At 50.1% G+C, this 24,780-nt stretch overlaps 1 protein-coding gene across 4 annotated transcripts in view; it reads right to left on the bottom strand.

Annotated features, from left to right (window-relative positions):
- SNX8 (sorting nexin 8) overlaps positions 1-24,780 on the bottom strand; it is a 58,023-nt gene that overhangs the window by 17,253 nt on the left and 15,990 nt on the right. For 3 of the 4 annotated variants that reach the window (XM_033193952.1, XM_033193955.1, XM_033193956.1), the window contains exons 2-3: positions 2,834-3,039; positions 1,099-1,216 (exon numbers count right to left, since the gene is read on the bottom strand). In XM_033193952.1, coding sequence (XP_033049843.1) covers positions 1,099-1,216; positions 2,834-3,039 — 324 coding nt within the window. Of the gene's footprint in view, positions 1-1,098; positions 1,217-2,833; positions 3,040-17,718; positions 17,810-24,780 lie in introns of all 4 variants that reach the window. The other variant, XM_033193953.1, reaches the window with a different exon arrangement.

The raw sequence follows: 24,780 nt of genomic DNA, 5'->3' as shown, positions 1-24,780 counted from the left end.
TGAGGCTGCGCTTCCATAACGTGCAAGTGGTGCAGCACGTGTGTGCAGTTTCCAGGTGCTGAACACCAGCCAGCGCTCAGCAACTTGATGCCCAGGTCTGGGCCAGCATCCCACATCCCTGTTGCGTCCTCTGCTCTCTGCTGCCCTAAGCGCCCACGTGCCCTTCAGCGTGATCAGAATGATCTGCTCTGTGGCGTTCACACGGCACGGGGAGAAAATCACACCATCAGACCCTGGGCTGCTCAGTGACCGGCGAGAGGCAGAAGCATTTATGCACCATTGTATGATTTCAGATGCGGGGAACCGGCCACTGTGTTAGCTCCCACGCTGCGCCCCCGTCCAGGACAGGGTGACTGTGGAAGGGCTGGGAACAGCGGAAAGCCACGATCGAGCTCTAAGCACTCGCCTCCCCAGCATATTTTATTCAGAATTGGAGGAACGGGCTGAGGGAGAGACCACCAGTGAGATCAGAGCTGGCAGCCGCAGTCCACGTGCTCTGCAGCCCAGGGGGACGCAGGCCTGGGGAGGGGCTCCCAGGTCATCTGCGATCTCCCACCTGGCCCAAGGCCATCTTCAGGCAGAGAGGTGAAGGTGAGGCAGCCTCATGCTGTTTTTTCTCTCCTGCAAGATGTGGCTTACATTTCCTACTTGCACAACTTCTGTTCTCTTCCATGAGGTCAACGAGTGCTCCCATGGTGCCCATGGCTCAGGCTCCCATGGCTTTGCAGATGCCAGCAGGGCAATGCCGGCCAGGTAAGTACACAGTGCTCCTGGCAGTCCTCCCGGGAGCTCTCGGGGGCCCTGGCCACTGCACTCTGGAGAGGGGAACTGGGGTTCTCTTTCACACCTGCACAGCAAGGGCTTCCCCACCTGTCAGTCATCCAGTTGAAGGCTCCAGTGGGCCAAGGATGCCGGGTGCCATTCTCCCTGCCTGCACCAAGGCTGCACTCAAGCCATAGCTCTGCCCCAGATGCCAAAAGGCTGGAGTTTCCCTGCAGCCCTGCACCTGCCTAGTCTACAGTGGGCTCCATCCCTGAGCCGGGACCGCAGGGTGGGCTCGCCCCCTCCGCCCCTGGTGGGCAGCCCGCCCAGCTTTACCTCCCAGCATTCTCTTGGGTGGCAGGGCAGGCACCATACGGTAGGGGAACTTGTGCAGGAGCATCTCCTGGAAGACCACGAAGTCGTTGTACCGTCTGTATACGGAGGACTTGAAGCGCTGCAAAAGAAGTTTCGGTGCTTAGATCCGACGTTGGAAACCACGCCGCCTAATCACTTCCCCTCAACAGAGCCCGGGAAAACGACAGCACCACGTGCATCTCCTCTCACCAGGCCTTTAGTAAATGGAGAAATCCTGTAATGCCTTCGTGTATGGCAATGCAACTTTTAAACTCTTAGGCCGGGCGCGGTGGTTCCCGCCTGTAATCCCAGTGCTCTGGGAGGTTGAGGCGGGTGGATCACCTGAGGTCAGCAGTTCGAGACCAGCCTGGCCAACATGGCAAAATCCCATCTCTACTAAAAATACAAAAATTAGCTGGGTGTGGTGGTGGGCAGCTGTAGTCCCAGCTACTTTGGAGGCTGAGGCAGGAGAATCCCTTGAACCCTGGAGATGGAGGTTGCAGTGAACCAAGATCACGCCACTGCACTCTAGCCTGGGCGACAAAGCGAGACTTTGTGTCAAAAAAATTAAAAAAAAAAAAAAAATTAAACAAATGATATGAAGCACAGCGGCTTCCCACCTGGTCAGTGGCTGGCCCATTTACACACACATCGGGGGTGACTAAACTGCCTCCTTGACAAATGTTACCTGCGTGGCAATGAATTTACTTAAGGGACGGGCAGCTTAGTAAGACTGGAAGAAAGGCCAGCTGCTGGCTCCTGGCAGGGAACAGCACGTCCCACACACTCACAGCTGCCTCGCCCCCAGGCTGCCGGGCCCCAGAAGGAAGAAAGGTTGGCTCGCTCCGCTCCCCTGCAGCATCCCACCGGTTGGTCCACATCTCTGACTGTGGCCCAGAGGGCCAGGAACCACGGCAATGCCAGACAGCAAGGCGGCTTTGACACAGTCCTCAAAGGGAATCCTCCCCTCTCTGACCCGCTTCGTCCTTTGGTAGCACTACTGACAACCATTTGAACCATGTGGCCACAGGCTCTGGAACACAATGAAGCAGCGCAGAGCAGACGGCAGGGTAGGGAGACCTGATCGCTCGTCCTTAAGGCCAGGTGCAAGCGGCTCATACCTGTGAGCCGAGCACTTTGGCAGGCCAATGTGAAAGGAATGCTTGAGCCCAGGAGTTCGAGATCAGCTGAGACAACATAGCAAGTATCCGTTTGTAATTAAAAAAAAAAAAAAAACACAAGACTGGGCATGGTGGCTCATGCCTGTAATCCCAGCACTTTGGGAGGCTGAGGTGGGTGGATCACGAGGTCAGGAGATCAAGATCATCCTGGCTAACACGGTGTAACCCTGTTGCTACTAAAAATGCAAAAAATTAGCCAGGCATGATGGCAGGCACTTGTGGTCCCAGCTACTCGGGACGCTCAGGCAGGAGAATGGCGTGAACCCGGGAGGCACAAGACTGCAGAGCACAGTGGTGGGGAGGACGAACTGGACCAGGTGGGGACATGGCTGGGCCAGAGCAAGGTGCAAGCAAAAGAGGTGTGGAAAAGTCGGCTCCACAGTCTGACCCTGCTGCGAGTTCTGGATCTTGCCTGTAGCCAGCCGCACAGACTCACCCTTCAACCTTCTCCTGTCACACCACTCCTGCCCTGAGATGCTGAGATGCGACCCTTTCTTCCCCATCCTGCCCCGACATACACACAATTTGCCGGTTACCTGGCTGGAAACCTCATACTCCACGTGCTTCAGGAAGAGGCCCTTCTTCTCCGGAATGAGCTCCACCTGCACGGTGTCCCTGGCCAGCAGCTCCTGCAGGGTGTGGGACAGCAGCAGTGGGTTCCCCTGCGGCATCTGCATTCGACTGGGAGCTGCGGCCTGCTGCACAATGGCCTGGGGCTCGATGGCCTGGGGTGTCGGCAGATCTGCAGGGGAGAGGGTGAATGACCAGTGAGAACAGCTGCTCAAAAAGTGGAGCCTTGGCCGGGCGCGGTGGCTCAAGCCTGTAATCCCAGCACTTTGGGAGGCCGAGACGGGCGGATCACGAGGTCAAGAGATCGAGACCATCCTGGCTAACACAGTGAAACCCCGTCTCTACTAAAAATACAAAAAACTAGCCGGGCGAGGTGGCGGGCGCCTGTAGTCCCAGCTACTCGGGAGGCTGAGGCAGGAGAATGGCGTAAACCCGGGAGGCGGAGCTTGCAGTGAGCTGAGATCCGGCCACTGCACTCCAGCCCGGGCAACAGAGCGAGACTCCGCCTCAAAAAAAAAAAAAAAAAAAAAAAAAGTGGAGCCTTAGCCGGCACGGTGGCGCACCCCTGTAATCCCAGCACTTTGGATGCCAAGGAGGGAGGATCACATGAGCGCTGGAGTTCAGGACCAGCCTGGGCAATATGGTGAGACCCTGTCTGTACAAAAAATAAAATAAATTGAAAAGTGCAGCCTCCCTCTGCTCTGTGCTAGCTCAGCGCATGGACTCTGGCCACATCACGCAGCAGGTCCCATCCTCAGCCAGCCACGCTGACTCACTCACTCACACCACAGAGCCGACGCCGGACTCGCTCACTCTACGGAGTCGACGCCGGACTCGCTCACTCTCACTACGGAGTCGACGCCGGACTAGCTCACTCACACCACAGAGCTGAGGCCGGACTCACTCCCTCTCACTACGGAGTTGACGCCAGACTCGCTCACTCACACCACAGAGCCGAGGCCGGACTCGCTCACTCTCACTACGGAGCCGACGCCGGACTCGCTCACTCTCACTACGGAGCCGACGCCGGACTCGCTCACTCTCACTACGGAGCCGAGGCCGGACTCGCTCACTCTCACTACGGAGCCGAGGCCGGACTCGCTCACTCTCACTACGGAGCCGAGGCCGGACTCGCTCACTCTCACTACGGAGCCGAGGCCGGACTCGCTCACTCTCACTACGGAGCCGAGGCCGGACTCGCTCCCTCTCACTACGGAGCCGAGGCCGGACTCGCTCCATCTCACTACGGAGTTGACGCCGGACTCGCTCACTCACACCACTCTCACTACGGAGCCGAGGCCGGACTCCCTCCCTCTCACTACGGAGTTGACGCCGGACTCGCTCACTCACACCACAGAGCCGAGGCCGGACTCGCTCCCTCTCACTACGGAGTCGACGCCGGACTCGCTCACTCACACCACAGAGCCGAGGCCGGACTCGCTCCCTCTCACCACGGAGCCGAGGCCGGACTCGCTCCCTCTCACTACGGAGCCGAGGCCGGACTCGCTCACCCTCACTACGGAGCCGAGGCCGGACTCGCTCACCCTCACTACGGAGCCGAGGCCGGACTCGCTCACCCTCACTACGGAGCCGAGGCCGGACTCGCTCACCCTCACTACGGAGCCGAGGCCGGACTCGCTCACTCTCACTACGGAGCCGAGGCCGGACTCGCTCACTCTCACTACGGAGCAGAGGCCGGACTCGCTCACTCTCACTACGGAGTCGATGCCGGACTCGCTCCCTCACACTACGGAGTCGATGCTGGACTCGCTCCCTCACACTACGGAGTCGATGCCAGACTCGCTCACACGACCTGCTTATAGCTAGGACTCCCGACCATACGCACGGAAGAATTAAGCCAGAAAACTCCAGCCACCTTATGGACAAGAAGTCACCGTGCATCCTGCACAAAGTGGTAAAAGCAAATCAGAGATCCTACGCCCAGCTTGCAAAGAAGAAACCAAACTAAGGCATCATATGTCAGTTTAGTTTTTAATACAGAGTGAGTTCTAAATAGAAAAAATGTTTGTTTGTTTGTTTGTTTTTTGACATGTTGGCGCGCGCCTGTAATCCCAGCTACTCAGGAGGCTGAGGCAGGAGAATTATTGCTTAAACTCAGGAAGCGGAGGATCGCGCCACTGCACTCTAGCCTCGGCAACAGAGACTCTGTCTCAAAAAAAAAAAAAAGTTTAAGTTTTCTCTATTAAGCATGTATCAATTTTTATGATTTTCCTGATCATTAAAATAACATTATCTTCCAAGAATGTAAACTCAGTAATGATTACCAAGAGGTCACATGCTGGTGAAGAATTTGAACTTTGATTGCATGAGAATCTGAAAGAGCTCAAAAAACACATTTTACATCAGACACTTCAACTCTCGATTGCTCTCAAACATCTTAATCACTTCTGTGTACAAGTTCCAATCATTAAAAAGTTATGCTTTCAAGTATCAGTTTATTAAACTAGCATACCCATACCTTTTCTTTTTTTGAGAGACAGAGTCTCACTCTGTTGCCCAGGCTGGAGTGCCGTGGCACAATCTCGGCTCACTGCAACCTCCACCTCCCGGGTTCAAGCGATTCTCCTGCCTCAGCCTCCAGAGTAACCTGCAGGACAGGCGTGCACCAATACACCCGGCTAATTTTTTTATTTTTAGTAGAAACAGGGTTTCACCATGTTGGCCATGCTGGTCTCAAACTCCTGACCTCAAATGATCCAGCGACCTCGGCCTCCCAAAGTGCTGGAATTACAGGCATGAGCCACTATGCCCGGCCAGATGTCCATATTTTCAAAATAAATTTTAATTAAGAAAAAGAAAGTAAAAGACCGGGTACAATGGCTAGTGCCTACAATCCCAGCACTTTGGGAGGCTGAGGCAAGAGGATCACTTGAGCCCAGGAGTTAAAGACCAGCCTGGTCTTTTGTAGAGATGCCATCTTTACAAAAAATAAAATTACGGGCATGGTGCTGCAACCTGTGGTCCCAGCTACTCAGGAGGCTGAGGCAGGAGAATTGCTTGAGCCCAAGAGTTCAAGGCTGTGGTATGCCAAGATTGCACCACTGCACTCCAGCCTGGGTGACAGAGTAAGACCCTGTCTCTAAAAAAGAAAAGGAAAAAAAACATCATTTCAAACAGGGTACATGCAGGTGACGGACCACGCACTACAGAGACCCCAGGAGAAGGAGCCTGGCTTTCTGCAGGAATAAACGTTACGCTCACGAATGGGACTTCAATATTCTCATCAAACTGACACCCCTTGAAGCTACGCACACAGCCTGTAAGACACAGCGCCTGGATGACACACCCTAAACTAACCCAGTCCCACAGAGAGAAAACAGATCAGACGAGAGAGGCCAGCTTGGCCCCGGCTGGAAAAGCTGTGGACGCAGGATGGGATCTGGCGCAGAGACATCCTGGCTGAAATCCAGCCTCCATCATTTCCTAGCTGTGAGGCCTAGCGCGCAGCCACCTCTGAGCTTACTGTTCAAATCCGTGTGATGGGCGTAAGGATGCCCTCACCCCTGGGCCTGGCCATCGCCACCGATGTCCTGATACAGCAGCAACCCCCGCAGGCCCCTCAAACGGCATCCCTCCCCACTCCAACCCTTCTGGCACCAAACTGCTTTACTGTGGGCTTCAGACCCAACCCAGAACGTGGACTTGGAAGTCCTGCCCCTGAAATGCTGCTCGCTATCTGGGAGACCCTGGGAGGGAAGCGGCCCCTCAGATCCCAGGCCGAGGGCCTCAGAATTCAGTGAGGCAGGAGAGCTGAAAATAACTCGCAAACAGAAAACATTCAATAAATGTCCCTGACTTCCTTCCAGATTTACCATGCTCCAAGCGGAAAAGATTCTGTAAATCTACCCGCTAAAACTCAGAATGATATTCCCCTCTCAGCAAGTTCTCGGTGGCGGTCAGCTCCCCAGACTGGCTCACAAACCGGTGCCTTCCACGCGATGCATGGGAATCACACGTGGATGCTCCACTAGAAAAGCTGTGGCTGTGAGAGGGGGCTGGGCAGACGTCACAGGAACCAGGCATGCGGAGAGGGGCAAAGTCAGGCCCACGTCAGTCGCTGGCCCACTGTGACCCCTCTTTGCAGCAAAAAAAGGGAGAACACCCCACAAGCCATATTCAAGATCCTTTCGGCCTCACGAGGTTGTGGGTCTCCACGTGAGTTATCCACAAATCAGAAGACAACAAAACTTCAAACACACACACCCCCGTCTCCCATCCAGTATCTTCCACCAGGAACCTCAGAGAGTAAGGACCCAGAGCAGGCCAGCGCAACATTCTGTTCACAGCCGACACCTCCGGCCTCCCACGCCAGCGTCCACAGCTTTAGAAACAAACAGGATTGGCCGAGCGCGGTGGCTCACGCCTGAATTCCCAGCACTTTGGGAGGCTGAGGCAGATGCATCACCTGAGGTCAGGAGTTTGAGGCCTGCCTGGCCAACGTGGCGAAATTCCATCTCTACTAAGCACACAAAAATTAGCTGGGCATGGCCAGGCGCAGTGGCTCATGCCTGTCATCCCAGCACTTTGGGAGGCCGAGGTGGGCAGATCACGAGGTCAGGAGATCGAGACCATCCCGGCCAACATGGTGAAACCCCATCTCTACTAAAAACACAAAAAACTAGCCAGGCGTGATGGTGGAAGCCTGTAGTCCCAGCTACTCAGGAGGCTGAGGTAGCAGAATGGCGTGAACCCGGGAGGCGGAGCTTGCAGTGAGCAGAAATCGTGCCACTGCACTCCAGCCTGGGCGACAGAGCGAGACTCCGTCTCAAAAAAAAAAACAAAATTAGCTGGGCATGGTGATGGGCACCTGTAATCCCAGCTACTCAGGAGGCTGAGGCACAAGAATCGCTTGAACTCAGGAGGTGAAAGTTGCAGTGAACCAAGATCATGCCACTGCACTCCAGCCTGGGCAACAGAGCAAGACTCAAAAAAAAAAAAAAAAAAAAATCTCAAAAAAAAAAAAAAAAAACAGTATTTGCCGACGAACCCTGTGCAAAGACGCTCCCCCTTCATCCGAGCACAACTTCTGTAAATGCTGACCTCGGCAGAAGTCACAGGCTCTGACAGCCTTGGCGCAGGTCGCACGGGACAGACAGTGGAGGTCCCCAAGCAGCACAGCTGCAGCTGTTGCCTGGAGGCCAAGCCCTCCCCGGACTGGCCCACACACCGCTTCCTGCTGACCCAGCGGTGGGGCTACACTGAGCACTCGGAGACACCTCCAGCTCCAGGTCCATACAGCCCAGGCACTCCCTGGGGTTCCCCGTGCTGGTGGAGAGAGCTTCAGTGCGGGTGCTTTCAGAGCCAGGACAGGGCATGGGCCTTCCCAAGGAGACCGCGAGTGTGGCTCCTACCGTCCCGTGTAGTGGTGGGGAGGACCCGAATGCATGTTCCAACTCCAAGTTCCTGCTCTTCCATGACACAAGGCTGCTGTCCCCAGCTGCCAGTTCCCTAGAACGGAGGGGGGACCAGGACCAGCGAGGATGGCACAGCGTCCCAGGGTTAAATTCTCCAAAGTCGGTGCGTATCAGAATTGCTTGGTGGGCTCCTTCAAACACAGAGGGCTGGGTCCACCCCTAGAGTCTCTCCAACAGGAGGGCTGGGGTGGGGCCTGGGAATCTGCTTTTTTCTGGAGGGGGTGCTGGAGTCTTGCTCTGTCACCCAAGCTAGAGTACAGTGGCACAATCTCAGCTCACTGCAACCTCAGTGTCCAGGGTTCAAGCGATTCTCATGCCTCAACCTCCCAAGAAGCTGGGATTACAGGCGTGTGCCACCATACCCGGCTAATTTTGTAGTTTTAGTAGAGATGGGGTTTCACCATGTTGTCCAGGCTGGTCTTGAACTCCTGACCCCAAGTAATCTACCCACCTCTGCCGCCCAAATTACTGGAAATACAGGTGCCCGCCACCACACCCGGCTAGTTTTTGTATTTTTAGTACAGATGGGGTTTCACCATGTTGTCCAGGCTGCTCTCGAACTCCTGACCTCAGGTGATCCACCCGCCTCAGACTCCCATAGAGCTGGGATGACAGGCGTGAGCCACCATACTCGGTCTGGAATCTGCATTTCTAACAAGTTCCCAGATGCTGCCGCTGGTCAGGGGCCATAGTTTGAAAGCCCTTGTCATAGGGCAACAGAGAGAGAAGGAATTAAATCACTTGTCCTGACCCCTCCCACGAAGCAGAATGGAAATCAGGTGTTTCTGAACACTGCCTTTATTTCTTCTTTTTTTTTTTTTTTTGAGATGGAGTCTTGCTCTGTTGCCCAGGCTGGAGTGCAATGGTGCAATCTTGGCTCACTGCAACCTCTGCTTCCCGGGTTTAAGCGATTCTCCTGCCTCAGCCTCCTGAGTAGCTGGGACTACAGGCGCCCGCCACCACGCCCGGCTAATTTTTTGTGTTTTTAGTAGAGATGGGGTTTCACCGTGTTAGCCAGGCTGGTCTCAATCTCCTGACCTCGTGATCCGCCCGCCTTGGCCTCCCAAAGTGCTGGGATTACAGGCGTAAGCCATTGCACCCAGCCTAGGTCGTATACTTTAAACAGAAACTTTTCATAGCCTCAATTTCATTAATCTTAAGGTTTATTTTTAATATCTTATTTAATGTGACGTAACATTAAAATATTTTGAAATAAAGTCACTCCATCCCTACAACCTGTATACATCTATATTCATTTTTGCAGATTACTTTCCATTTCCATGTGCATAAAGTTGTAATGTGCCATATAGACTATTTTATTATTAATCTTTTTATAGATTATATATATATATGTGCAATGTGTATATATATATATATAAATTTTTGGCCGGGCGCAGTGGCTCAAGCCTGTAATCCCAGCACTTTGGGAGACCGAGACGGGTGGATCACGAGGTCAGGAGATCGAGACTATCCTGGCTAACACGGTGAAACCCTGTCTCTACTAAAAAATACAAAAAACTAGCTGGGCGTGGTGGCGGGCGCCTGTAGTCCCAGCTACTCGGGAGGCTGAGGCAGGAGAATGGCGTGAACCTGGGAGGCGGAGCTTGCAGTGAGCTGAAGTGAGCTGAGATCCGGCCACTGCACTCCAGCCCGGGCGGCAGAGCGAGACTCCATCTCAAAAAAAAAATAAATTTTTTTTTTTTTTTTTTTTTTTTTTAGATGGAGTCTCCCTCTGCCGCCCGGGCTGGAGTGCAGTGGCACAATCTCGGCTCACTGCAACCTCTGCCTCCCGGTTAAAGCGATTCTCCTGCCTCAGCTTCCCGAGTAGTTGGGACTACAGGCACCCGCCACCACGCCTGGCTAATTTTTTGTATTTTCAGCAGAGACTGGATTTCACCGTGTTAGCCAGGATGGTCTCGATCTCCTGACCTCGTGATTCACCCGCCTCCACCTCCCAAAGTGCTGGGATTACAGGTGTGAGACACTGGGCCCAGCCTAAATTTTATTTTTTTTTTTAATTAATTTTTTGGCCGGGCGCGGTGGCTCACGCCTGTAATCCCAGCACTTTGGGAGCCCGAGGCGGGTGGATCACAAGGTCAGGAGATCGAGACCATCCTGTCTAAGACGGCGAAACCCCGTCTCTGCTAAAAATACAAAAAATTAGCCGGGCGTGTTGGCAGGCGCCTGTAGTCCCAGCTACTCGGGAGGCTGAGACAGGAGAATGGCGTGAACCCGGGAGGCGGAGCTTGCAGTGAGCCGAGATCACGCCACTGCACTCCAGCCTGGGTGATGAGCAAGACTCCATCTCAAAAAAAAAAAAAAAAAAAGGCCGGGCGCGGTGGCTCAAGCCTGTAATCCCAGCACTTTGGGAGGCCGAGACGGGCGGATCACGAGGTCAGGAGATCGAGACCATCCTGGCTAACACGGGGAACCCCGTCTCTACTAAAAAATACAAAAAACTAGCCGGGCGAGGTGGCGGGCGCCTATGGTCCCAGCTACTCGGAGGCTGAGGCAGGAGAACGGCGTAAACCGGGAGGCGGAGCTTGCAGTGAGCTGAGATCCGGCCACTGCACTCCAGCCTGGGCGACAGAGCGAGACTCCGTCTCAAAAAAAAAAAAAATTAATTTTTTGGTCAGGCGAGGTGTCTCATGCCTGTGATCCCAGCACTGTAAGAGGCCGACGTGGGCGGATCACGAGGTCAGGAGTTCAAGACCAGCCTGGCCAAGATGGTGAAACCCCATCTCTACTAAACATACAAAAATTAGCCAGGAGTGGTGGTGCGCGCCTGTAAACCCAGCTCCTCAGGAGGCTGAGGCAGAGAACTGCTTGAACTTAGGAGGCGGAGGTTGCAATGAGCTGAAATTGTGCCACTGTACTCCAGCCTGGGCAACAGAGTGAGACTCTGTCTCACAAAAAAATAATAATAATAATAATTTTTCATAGAGATAGGGTCTTGCTATGTTGCCCAGGCTAGTCTCAAACTCCTGAACTCAAGCAATCTAGCCTGGGCAACAGAGCAAGACTCTGTTTCAAAAAAAAAATAAGATTGATGAAAAGAATATTAAACGTGATTATTGTCCAGATGGGGTGTCTCACACCTGTAATTCCCGTACTTTGGGAGGCTGAAGTGGGTAGATCCATTGAGTCAGGAGTTCGAGACCAGCCTGGCCAACATAAAGAAAACCCATCTCTACTAAAAATACAAAAATTAGCCAGGTGTGGTGATACATGCCTGTAATCCCAGCTACTAGGGAGGCTGAGGCAGGAGAATCACTTGAACCTGGGAGGTGGAGGTTACAGTGAGCGGCAATCATGCCATTGCACTCCAGCCTGGGCAACAAGAGTGAAACTCAGTCTCAAAAATAATAATAATAATAATAGAAAAATTAGCTACACATGGTGGCGGGAGCCTGTAGTCCCAGCTACTCAGGAGACTGAGGCAGGAGAATTGCTTGAACCTGGAAGGTGGAGGCTGCAGTGAGGTGAGACCACACCACTGCACTCCAGCCTGGGAGACAGAGTGAGATTCCATCTCAAAAAAATAAATAAATAAAAGGCCGGGCATGGTGGCTCATGTCTGTAATCCCAACACTTTGAGAGGTCGAGGCGGGCAGATCATGAGGTCAGGAGATCAAGACCATCCTGGCTAACACAGTGAAAACCTGTCTCTACTAAAAATACCAAAAAAATTAGCCAGGCATGGTGGCGGGCGCCTGTAGTCCCAGCCACACGGGAGGCTGAGGCAGGAGAATGGCGTGAACCTGGGAGGCAGAGCTTGCAGTGAGCCGAGATTGCACCACTGCACTCCAGCCTGGGCGACAGCGAGACTCCATCTCAAAAAATAAATAAATAAAAATAAAAATAAAAAACGACAACAAAAAAAAAACCCTATATAAAGGCTGGGTGCAGTGGCTCATGCCTATAATCCCAACACTTTGGGATTGCAGTGAGCCAGGATAGCACTATTGCACTCCTGCCTGGGCGAGCAGGGGAAAAAAAACAAACAAACAACAAAACTATGCTTCGTGGTGTTCTGGGAAAAACCCTTCGACTTGGCTACACTCTTCAATGTGGCTGTGTGGTTCACTGTGCTTTTGAACACACTGGTAGTGTTGTCATGTGTTCTGGACCATCCATGGAGCCGACAATTCAAAATTCAGTTACTGGCGGGGCAGAGTGGCCCCTGCCTGTAAACCCAGCACTGTGAGAGACCAAGGCGGGCAGATTATCTGAGGTCAGGAGTTCGAGACCAGCCTGGCCACCATGATGAAACCGCAACTCTACTAAAAATACAAAAATTAGCCAGGTATGGTGGTGTGTGCCTGTAATCCCAGCTACTCGGGAGGCTGAGGAAGGGAATCACTTGAACCTGAGAGGCGGAGGTTGAGGTTGCTGTGAGCCAAGATCGCACCACTGCATTCCAGCCTAGGTGACAGAGAGAGACTGTTAAAAAAAAAAAAAAAAAAGGGCCGGGCGTGGTGGCTCAAGCCTGTAATCCCAGCACTTTGGGAGGCTGAGACGGGTGGATCACGAGGTCAGGAGATCAAGACCATCCTGGCTAACACGGTGAAACCTCGTCTCTACTAAAAATACAAAAAGCTAGCCGGGCGAGGTGGCGGGCACCTGTAGTCCCAGCTACTCGGGAGGCTGAGGCAGGAGAATGGCGTGAATCCGGGAGGCGGAGCTTGCAGTGAGCTGAGATCCGGCCACTGCACTCCAGCCCGGGCCACAGAGCGAGACTCTGTCTCAAAAAAAAAAAAAGAAAGAAAGAAAGAAATTCAGATACTATCTTTGCAGAAAATCTTAGTGAACATTTTTATGGTATCCAGAGATATATTTCTGTCATGGAGATATTAAATTTGCAGTGAAAACACACACACACAATGTTACAGACACACATCATTCCCCTCCTCTCCCTTTCCCCACTCAAAGTGAGTGCTGTTCTAGAGCTGATGGGTGCTGTTTCCAGGCAGGTCTTTGTCGACTGCTCAGCTCAGTGAGTTTGCTACATGAGCACACCAGTGCCACAGCACCCAGATAGCAACAGCAGAATGAGCGTGGATGCCCACTCAGGCCCTGTCAGCCACCACCCCAAGAGTAACCACTGACTTCTCAAACTCAGGGGTTTTCTGGGCGTTTGCCTATTTTGGGGTTTTTGTTTTTGAGACAGGGTCTTACTCTTGTCACCCAGGCTGGAGTGCAGTGGTGCAATCACAGCTCACTGTAGCCTTGACCTCCCAGGCTCAAGCAGTCCTCCCACCTCAGCCTCCCGAGCGTGGCTGGGACCACAGGCGCATGCCACCACGCCCAGCTAATTTTTGTATTTTTTGTAGAGATGAGGTTTCCCCATGTTGCCCAGGCTGGTCTCCAACTCCCAAACTAAAGCAATCCTCCTTCCTCAGCCTCCAAAAGTGCTGGGATGACAGGTGGAAGCCCCTGCACCTGGCCTGTTTTTATATTATGTAACTGTGCATAATTATATTATGTCATAATATAATTATGTATTATGTCATAATTATAATTATTAATTATCAATATTATAAATATAATTATAAATATATTTATATAATTAATATATATTATATATTTATTATATATACATTACATATATTATGTAATATACATATATTATGTAATTTATATACACATTACATGTATAGTATGTAATATACATATATTATGTAACTGACTTCCTTTGTTCCTGACGTCTTTCCCTTGGCAGGTCTTTCCCTCGGCATCAGGCTACGGGACCTGGGACCTGTCGTGCACGTGGCTGTAGGGCTCTGGCTGCCTCTGCGGCGGGCGCCGCTGCGTGATTGTGTCCTCCTCACTTCCTCCTCCCTCTGCTGCAGAGCATCTGGGAGGGTTCCAGCACCTCCCTGTTCCACACAGCGCTGTTATGAACATTCCAGCACGTGTCTCTTGGTGGACATATGTGCGCCTTTCTGTTGGCTCCATAACATATCTAAAAGTGAAGTTGCTGGATCACGGGATCTGCATATGTTCAGCTTGGTAAATATTTCAGTTTTCCAAAGTGACTGAGCCAATTCACACTCCCACCAGCAAGAGCTCCAGCTGCCTCGCAGGGGGGCCAACATTCAGCATTTTCCGACCGTGTTCCCTCATTTCGGGAGGCCTGTGCCTCTTTTAACATAGTTGCAATCCATTAATTCACTGTTCCATCTAGATGCTTTTCCCTTTACGTTATAACCATTATAACCACCGTTCCGTATTCCCAATCCTCAGGGAGGAAGCAAAAATTCTGCTTTTCTCTTTTTTTTTTTAATGCTGTGAGGATACATTCCCTAGATTGCCAAGGCAGTACCGCAGCCACTCTCCGAACATATTTTCGGAAGAAACGTCTTACTGGATGCTTTTCTGTTAGTAACGTAGTAGTGTTCATGTGGGTATAAAAAAGCCATTCGGGACAGGCACTGTGGCACGCACCTATAGTCTCAGCTATTCAGGAGGCTGAGGCGGAGGCTGCGGTGAGCCATGATCGAGCCACTCCACTCCAGCCTGGGCAACAGAGCGAGACTCTATCTCAAAAAATAAAAATAAAGCCAGCGTGATGGCACATACCTGTAATCCCAGCACTTTGGGAGGCTAAGCTGGGTGGATAACCTGAGGTCTGGAATTCGAGACCAGCCTGGCCAACATGGTGATACCCCATCTCTACTAAAAATACAAAATTAGGCCGGGCGCGGTGGCTCAAGCCTGTAATCCCAGCACTTTGGGACGCCGAGACGGGTGGATCATGAGGTCAGGAGATTGAGACCATCCTGGCTAACACGGTGAAACCCCATCTCTACTAAAAAAATACAAAAAACTAGCCGGGCGAGGTGGCGGGCGCCTGTAGTTCCAGCTACTTGGGAGGCTGAGGCAGGAGAATGGCGTAAACCCGGGAGGCGGAGCTTGCATTGATCTGAGATCCGGCCACTGCACTCCAGCCTGGGCGACACAGCGAGACTCCGTCTCAAAAAAAAAAAAAAAAAAAAAAACAATACAAAAATTAGCCGAGCATGGCAGTGCACACCTGTAATCCCAGCTACAGGGGAGGCTGAGGAAGGAAAATCACTTGAACCCAGGAGGTGGAGGTTGCAGTGAGCCAAGATTGCACCACAGCACTCCAACCTGGGCAACAGTTAGAGCAAAACTCTGCCTCTAAATAAATGAATAAATAAATAAATAAAGCCAGTACGATGGCTCACACCTGTAACCCCAGCACTTTAGGAGGCCAAGATGGGCGGATCACTGGAGGCCAGGAGTTCGAGACCAACCTGGGCAACACAGCGAGACTCAGTCTCTACCAAAAATACAAAAAAAACTTAGCCAGGCATGGTGGTGCATGCCTGCAATCCCAGCTACTCCAGAGGTTGAGGCACGAGAATCTCTTGAATCCATGAGGTAGAAGTTGCAGTGAGCCGAGATCACACCACTGCCCTCCAGCCTCAGTGACAGAGACTCAGTCTCAAACAATTAAAAAAAAAAAAGAAAAGAAAAATAACAGTGCCCAGCACATAACAGATGCTAAATAAACACCTGCTGAATGAATGAAAAGAATCTAACTCACGTGAGCAAGAAAGTCATATAACTTCACTGGGGGCCAGGAGGGTGGCCGAGGCAGGGCGACAGCCGCATGCCCTCCCAGTGCTTGTGAGGTCTCGTGGTGAGGGGACCATGCCTCAGTCAGCTGCAGCGCCAAGCAAAAGCTGCTGACACAAAGAGAACGTAGTCAACAGGCCCTGCCACACTGAGTCCCGAGAGTGACCTCCGTATGAGGCAGAGAATCTTCCTTCCTCCACCACGGCCTCTCTGCCAATTCTCAGCTATATCCATTTCCCCTAGAAGAACAGGAGGAGGAACCCTGGTGAGGAAATACTGGCGCATCATCCAGACAACCATCCTACGGTCAGAAAACAAGGCTGCTGTCTTCCTGCAATGGCCTCAGTGTTTCCACCTTGAAGCAAAGTATAAACAGTCTGGTAGCTGGGCACTGGCTCACGTGTGTAATCCCAACACTTTGGGAGGCTGAGGCTGGAGAGGATCACTTGAGCCCAGGAGTTTGAGACCAACCTGGACAACACAGCAAGACCCTATCTCTACCAAAACAAAAAACAAAAAAAAAACCAGTCAGGCATGGTGGTGTGAACCTGTAGTCCAAGCTACTTCCAAAGCAGGAGGTGGTTTGAGCCCAGGAGTTCAAGGCTACAATAAGCTATGACTGTGCTACTGCAGTCCAGCCTGGGGAGCAGAAGAGACCCTGCTTAAAAAAAAAAAAGAAAGAAAGAAAGTAGGCCAGATGTGGTGGCCTACACCTGTAATCCCAGCACTTTGGGAGGCCAAGGCGGGCGGATCACCTGAGCTTAGGAGTTCGAGACCAGCATGGCCAACATGGCGAAACCTTGTCTCTACTAAAAGTACAAAAATTAGCTGGGCATGGTGGCACGTGACTGTAATCCCAGGTACTCAGAAGGCTGAGGCATGAGAATGACTTGAACCCAGGAGGCAGAGGCTGCAGGAAGCCAAGATCGTGGCACTGTACTCTAGCCTGGGTGATAGAGCGAGACTCCATCTCAAAAAGAAAAAAAAAAAAAAAGGAAACCAGTCTTGTAAGAGCCAACCCCCTGGTCCTGATTACTGAGAATTTCTGAAATGAGTTCTCTCCAGGCCCCAAGCTCAATTCAAACCCCACTTCCACACTGAAGTGCTTCCCAGCCCAGTTTAGGGTCTATCAGTTCTTTCTTCACGTTCCCACAACTGGCTTGACTCTCCTTTTTGAGCCTTCCTCAACTTGTCTCATTCACAGGCTTCTCCCAAACTAAAGCAAACACTCCTTTAGAGATCTGTGGCTTCCCACTGCTCCCTGTCATGGGAGGAGCACACCACAAGTGCATCCAGAACACATCTAATGATGGACAACTGGGTACCCACCTTCAAAAGCATGAAGCCCGGCCCGGCATGCTGGCTCACGCCTGTAATCCCAACACTCTGGGAGGCCGAGATGGGTGGATCACCTGAGGTCAGGAGTTTGACAGCGGCCTGACCAACATGATGAAACCCTGTCTCTACTAAAAGTACAAAATTAGCCAGGCATGGTGGTGCGTGCCTGTAATCCCAGCTACTTGGGAGGCCGAGGCAGGAGAATGACTTGAACCTAGGAGACAGAGGTTGCAGTGAGCCAAGATCCCACCATTGTACTCCAGCCTGGGCAACACAGTGAGACTCCGTCTCAAAAAAAAAAAAAAAAATGAAGCCAGACCCCTCCCTCACACCATATATGATAACAAACTCAAAATGGATCACAGACCCAAATGTAAGAGCTACCACTACAAAACTCTTAGCAGAAAATATAGGCATAAATCTTCAGGACCTTGGGTCAGGCAGACTTCTTAGGCAACAAAAGAATAAAATACCCAGCAACTTGGGACGTTGATGTGGGAGGGCTTCCTTCAGGTTAGAGTTGGACACCAGCATGGGCAACACAGGATTTTGTAGATCCCACGTCTACAAAATAAAAATAAAAAATCAGCCAGGCATGGTGGCTCATGCTCATAGTCCCAGCTACCCAAGAGGCCGAGCTACCCAAGAATCAATTGAGCCCAGGTTGAGGCTGCAGTGAGCTATGATCTCGCCACTGCACTCCAGTCTGGGTGACAGAACAAGACCTTATATCAAAAACAAAAAAAGTAAATAAATAACAATACAGCTAAACTGAACTTCATCAAAATTTAAAACTGTTGTGCTGCAAAAGATACCACCAAGAAAGTGAGACCAGGCTGGGCATGGTGGCTCACGCCTGTAATCATAGCACTTTTGGGAGGCTGAGGTGGGAGGATCACTTACGCCAGGAGTTCAAGACCAGCCTGGGCAACACTGTGAGACCCCATCTCTACAAAAAAAAATAGCCAGGTATGGTGATGCCCACCTGTAATCCCAGCTACTTGGGAGGCAGAGGCCAGAGGATCACTTGAGCCCAGGAGGTCAAGGCTGCAGTGAGCTGTGATTGTGCCACTGCATTCCAGCCTGGGTGACAGAGCAAGACCACCTCAAACAAAAACAAAAAAAATTGACCAAGCACAGTGGCTCACACTTGTAATCCTAATATTTTGAGAGGCTGAGGTGGGAGGACTGCTTGATGTCAAAGAGTTCAAGGCTAACCTAGCCAACATGGCAAGACCCTATTGCTAAAAAAATTTATTTCTTTTTTCTTTTTCTCTTCTTTGTATTACTTTTTACTTTTTGTTTAGTTTATTTTCCCCCTGAAATGCCAAAAAAAAATTTTAACACTTTAAAAAAAGAATGAAAGTGAGGCTGGGTCCCATGGCTCACGCCTCCTGAGGCAGGAGGACTGCTTGAGCCCAGAAATTCGAGATCAGCCTGGGTAACAGAGCAAGATCCTACTTCTGAAAAAAAAAAAAAAATAGCCAGGTGTGGTGATGCCTGTAGTAGCAGCTACTTGGGAAGCTGAGGCAGGAGGATCGATTGAGCCCAGGAGGTTGAGGCTGCAGTGAGCTATGATCGTGCCACTACACTCTGGCCTGGGCAACACACTAAGACCCTGTCTCAAAAAAAAAAAAAAAGAAAAAGAAAAAGAAACTGAAAAGACAACCCCCAGAATGAGACAAAATAAAATATTTAAATTATATACTGATAAGGGACTTTTATCTAGCATATAGTAAAGAAATTTCAGCCCAGCGCAGTGGCTCACTCCTGTAATCCAGCACTTTGGGAGGCCGAGACGAGCAGATCATCTGAGGTCAGGAGTTCAAGATCAGCCTGGCTAACATGGCCAAACCCCATTTCTACTAAAAATACAAAAAATTAGGTGTGATGGCAAATGCCTGTGCTCCCAGCTACTCGGGAGGCTGAGGCATGAGAATCGCTTGAACCCAAGAGGCGGAGGTTGCAGTGAGCAGAGATTGCCCCTCTGCACTTCAGCCTGGGAGACAAGAGCTAAACTCCATCTCCAAAAACAACAAAACAAAATGACAACAACAAAAAGAATTATTACAACTCAATTCTTTTAAAAAATAAAAGAATACGGCCGGGCGCGGTGGCTCAAGCCTGTAATCCCAGCACTTTGGGAGGCCGAGACGGGCGGATCACGAGGTCAGGAGATCGAGACCATCCTGGCTACTACGGTGAAACCCCGTCTCTACTAAAAATACAAAAAAAAAAAACTAGCCGGGCGAGGTGGCGGGCGCCTGTAGTCCCAGCTACTCGGGAGGCTGAGGCAGGAGAATGGCGGAAACCCGGGAGGCGGAGCTTGCAGTGAGCTGAGATCTGGCCACTGCACTCCAGTATGGGCGACAGAGCGAGACTCCGCCTCAAAAAAAAAAAAAAGAATACAACTCAATTCTTTTAAAATTACAAATTACCTAAATTTTCGGCAAGGGTCGGGGGAACAGGGTCTCACCCTGTCACCTAGGCTGGAATGCAGTGATGTGATCACAGCTAACTGCAGCCTCAAACTCCTGGGCTCCAGCAATCCTCCAACGTCAGCCTCCCAAGTAGCTAGGAACACAGGTGCCTGCCACTACACCCAGCTAATTGTTTTATTTTGTAGAGATGGAGTCTAACGGTATTGCCCAGGCTGGTCTCCAACTCCTAAGCTTAAGCAATCCACCCACCTCAGCCTCCCAAAGTGCTGGAATTACAGGAGTGAGCCACTGTACCAGACAAAATAGCCTAATTTTAAAGACGTACAAAAAAACTGAATAGTCATTTACCTAAAGAAGATGCAGAAATGGCCAATAGGCACATGAAAAGATGCTTGGCCAGGCGTGGTGGCTCATGCCTGTAATCCCAGCACTTTGGGAGGCTGAGGCGAGTGAATCACCTGAGGTCAGGAGTTCAAGACCAGCCTGACCAACATGGTGAAACCCCGTATCTACTAAAAATACAAAAAATAGTTGGACATGGTGATATGTGCCTATAATCCCAACTGCTCAGGAGGCTGAGGCATGAAAATTGCTTGAACCCGGGAGGTGGAGGCTGCTGTGAGCTGAGATTGTGCCACTGCACTCCAGCCTGCGTAACAGAGGAATATTCCATCTCAAAAAAAAAAAAAAAAAACCGGCCAAGCGCTGTGGCTCAAGCCTGTAATCCCAGCACTTTGGGAGGCCAAGACAGGTGGATCATGAGGTCAGGAGATCGAGATCGAGACCATCCTGGCCAACACAGTGAAACCCCGTCTCTACTAAAAAATACAAAAAAAAAAAAACTAGCCGGGCGAGGTGGCGGGCATCTGTAGTCCCAGCTACTCGGGAGGCTGAGGCAGGAGAATGGCGTGAACCCGGGAGGCGGAGCTTGCAGTGAGTTGAGATCCCGCCACTGCACTCCAGCCCGGGCGACAGAGCGAGACTCCGTCTCGAGAAAAAAAAAAAACAGACCGGGCACGGTGGCTTACACCTGTAATCTCAGCACTTTCGGAGGCCAAGGCAGGTGGATCACCTGAGGACAGGAGTTTTAAGACTAGCCTGACCAACATGGCAAAACCCCGTCTCTACTAAAAATACAAAAGTTTGCCAGGCGTGGTGGCGGGCGCCTGTAATTCCAGCAAAAAAAAAAAAAAAAAAAGGAAATCTGTTTCTGTTGCTTTTGGGGTCTTGGGCATAAATTCTTTGCCTTGGCCTATATCCAGAAGAGTTCTCCCAGTGTTACCTTCTAGAGTTGTTATAGTTTCAGGTCTTAGCTTTAAGTCTTTGATCCATCTTGAGTTGATTTTTGCATGTGGTGAGAGACAGCGACCCAGTTTCATTCTTTTGCATGTGGCTATCCAATTTTCCCAGCACCACCGATTAACCAGGGAGTCCTCTCGCCAGTGTTATATTTTTGGATGTTTTGTCAAAGATCAGTCGGTTGTAAAAATGTAGCTTTATTTCTGGGTTCTCTATTCTGTTCCATGGGTCTGTGTGTACTTTTATAGCAATACCATGCTATTTTGGTTACTACAGCCTTAGAGATTAATTTGAAGTCAGGCAATGCGATCCCTCCAAATTCATTCTTTTCGCTTAGGATTGCTTTGGCTTTTCAGGCTCATTGTTTCCATGTGAACTTTGGATTTTTTTCTAATTCTGTGAAAAATGATGTTGGTATTTTGATAGGAATTGCACTGACTCTGTAGATTGCTTTGGGCAGTATGGTCATTTTCACAATATTGATTCTCCCAATCCCTGAGCATGAGATGTTTTTCCATTTGTTTGTGTCACCTATGATTTATTTCATCAGTGTTTCGTCGTTCTCCTTGTAGAGATCTTTCACATCCTTGGTTAACTGTATTCCTAGGGTGTCTGGCTGTTGTTATTGTAGCTATTGTAAATGGGAATGAGTTCTTGATTTGATTCTCAGCTTGGTCGCTGCTGGCAGATAGCAGCGCTACTGATTTGTGTACATTGATTTTGTAACCTGAAACTTCACTGAATTCTTCTCTCAAATCTAGGAGTCTTCTAGAGGAGTCTTGAGGGTGTTCTAGGTATATCACATTGTCAGCAGAGATAGTTTCACTTCGTCTCTTCCAATCCAGACGTACTTTATTTCGCTTGCCTGATTGCTATATAAATGGGGCCTATTTAATACCTTATTTAATGTGATGTAACATTAAGATATTTTGAAATAAAGTCACTCCATCCCTACAACCTGTATACATCTATATTGATTTTTGCATATTACTTTCCATGTGCATAAAGCTGTAATGTGCCATATAGACTATCTTATTATTTAAATTTTTTATAGATTTTATATTTTTAAAAAATTAATTTTCCGGCCAGGCAAAGTGGCTCACGCAAACCTACAGAATGGGAGGAAATATTTGCAAACTATACCTCCTGTAAAGTACTAATATCAAGAACCTACAAGGAACTCAAACAAATCAGCAGGAAAAAAAACAAGTAACCCCAATAAAAAGTGGGCAAATGACATAAACAGATATTTCTCAAAAAAAGATACACAAATGGCCAGCCGGGCACGGTGGCTCACGCCTGTAATCCCAGCACTGTGGGAGGCTGAGGCGGGTGGATCACCTGAGGTCAGGAGTTCAAGACCAGCCTGGCCAACATGGTGGAAACCCCGTCTCTGCAAAAATATAAAAATTAGCCGGGCGTGGTGGCAGACGCCTGTAATCCCAGCTACTTGGGAGGCTGAGGCAGGAGAATCACTTGAACCGGGGAGGTGGAGGTTGCAGTGAGCCGAGATCATACCACTGCACTCCAGCCTAGGCGACAAGAGTGAGACTGTCTCAAAAAAAAAAAAAACACACAAATGGCCAACAAATATATACAAAAAATCCTCAAAATCACTAATTCATCAGGGGGACATGCAAATGAAAACCACAATGATATAGTATCTTATCCCAGCCAGAATGGCTATTATTAAAAAGTTGAACAACAGATGTTGGCGTAGATGTGGTACAAAGGGAATGTTTATATGCTACCAATGGGAATAAAATTAGTACGACATCTGTGGAAAACAGTATGGAGCTTTCCCAGAGAACTAAAGGCAGATCTATCATTCGATCCAGCAGTCCTACTACTGAGTAATCACCCAAAAGAAAAGAAAAAATTACATAAAAAAGGGGCCGGGCATGGTGGCACACACCTGTAATCCCAGCACTTTGGGAGGCCGAGACGGGCAGATCACTTGAGGTCAGGAGTTTGAGACCAGCCTGGCCAACATGGTGAAACCCCATCTCTACTAAAAATACAAAATTAGCTGGGCGTGGTGGCACATGCCTATAATACCAGCTATTTGGGAGGCTGAGGCAGGAGAATCGCTTGAACCCAGGAGGCACAGGTTGCAGTGAGCTGAGATTGTGCCACTGCACTGCAGCCTGGACAATAAGAGCAAAACTCCAACTCAAAAAAAAAAAAAAAAATACCCGCACATGCACATTTATCGCAGCACAATTCACAATTACAAAGAAAAGGAATCAAGCTAAGTGCCAGTCGACCGATAAGTAGATACAGAAAATGTGGTCCATATACACCATGGGATTCTTTCCTTCTTTCTTTTTTGAGATGGAGTCTCGCTCTGTCACCCAGGCTGGAGGGCAGTGGCGCGATCTCGGCTTGCTGCAAGCTCCACCTCCCGGGTTCACGCCATTCTGCTGCCTCAGCCTCCTGAGTAGCTGGGACTACAGACGCCCGCCACCACGCCTGGCTAATTTTTTGTATTTTTAGTAGAGACGGGGTTTCATCGTGTTAGCCAGGATGGTCTCGATCTCCTGACCTCGTGATCCGCCTGCCTCGGCCTCCCAAAGTGCTGGGATTACAGGCGTGAGCCATCGCGCCCGGCCTTACACCTTGGAATTCTACTCAGTCATAGAAAAGAATGAAATAATGTCTTTTGCAGCAACTTGGATGGAAGTGGAGGCCATTATCCTAAGTAAAGTAACTCCAGATCAGAAACCCAAATACCACATGTTCTCGCTTCTAAGTGAGAGCTGAATTACAGGTACACAAAAGCAGGCAGGGTGGGATAGCGGACACTGGACTCTCAGAGGGCGGGAGGGGGTGAAAGATGAAAAATTACCTACTGGGCACAATGGACATTATTTGGGTGACAGGACAATAAAAACCCAGACTTCACCAGCCAACAATTCATCCACATAACCAAAAACCAACCCTGAAGCTATTGAAATGAATTTTTTTTAAAGAAATATTTAAAAAAAACAAAAAACGTGAAAGCACCTAGCATGGTGCCCAGGGCCCAAGCTTTTCTTTATTTTTATTTTTAGAGAGGATCTCGCTCTGTCATGCAGGCTGGAGTACAGTAGTGCGATCACAGCTCACTGTAACCTCGAACTCCCAGGCTCCAGTGATCTTCCTGCCTCAGCCTCCCAAGTAGCTGGGGCTACAGGCATGCATGCGCCATCACGAGCAGCTAAGTTTTTTATTTTTTTGTAGAGGCAGAGTCTCACTATGACGCCCAGGCTCTGAGCTTTTCTTTTTTGTTTTGTTTTTGGTTATTTTGTTTTGGTTTGTTTTGTTTTTTGAGATGGAGTCTCATTCTGTCCTTCAGACTGGAGTGCAGTGGTTTGGTTTGGTTTGGTTTGGTTTTTTGAGACGGAGTCTCATTCTGTCCCCCAGGCTGGAGTGCAGTGGTTTGGTTTGGTTTGGTTTGCTTTGCTTTGGTTTGGTTTTTTGAGATGGAGTCTCATTCTACCTTCAGACTGGAGTGCAGTGGTTTGGTTTGGTTTGGTTTTTTGAGACGGAGTCTCATTCTGTCCTCCATGCTGAAGTACAGTGGTGCGATCTCGGCTCACTGCAACGGCAGCCTCCCAGGTTCCAGAGATTCTCCTACCTCAGCCTCCTGGGTAGCTGGGATTACAGGCACGCATCACCACACCGAGATAATTTTCGTATTTTTAGTAGAGACGGGGTTTCACCATGTTGGCCAGGCTGGTCTTGAACTCCTAACCTCAGGTGATCCACCCACCTCAGCCTCCCAAAGTGCTGGGATTAGAGGCATGAGCCACG

Source organism: Trachypithecus francoisi, unplaced genomic scaffold, assembly GCF_009764315.1.
Source record: "Trachypithecus francoisi isolate TF-2019V2 unplaced genomic scaffold, Tfra_2.0 Lachesis_group4, whole genome shotgun sequence".
NCBI lineage: Eukaryota > Metazoa > Chordata > Mammalia > Primates > Cercopithecidae > Trachypithecus > Trachypithecus francoisi.
Note: the sequence above shows the minus strand (reverse complement) of the source record. Positions and strands in the feature narration are given on the sequence as shown.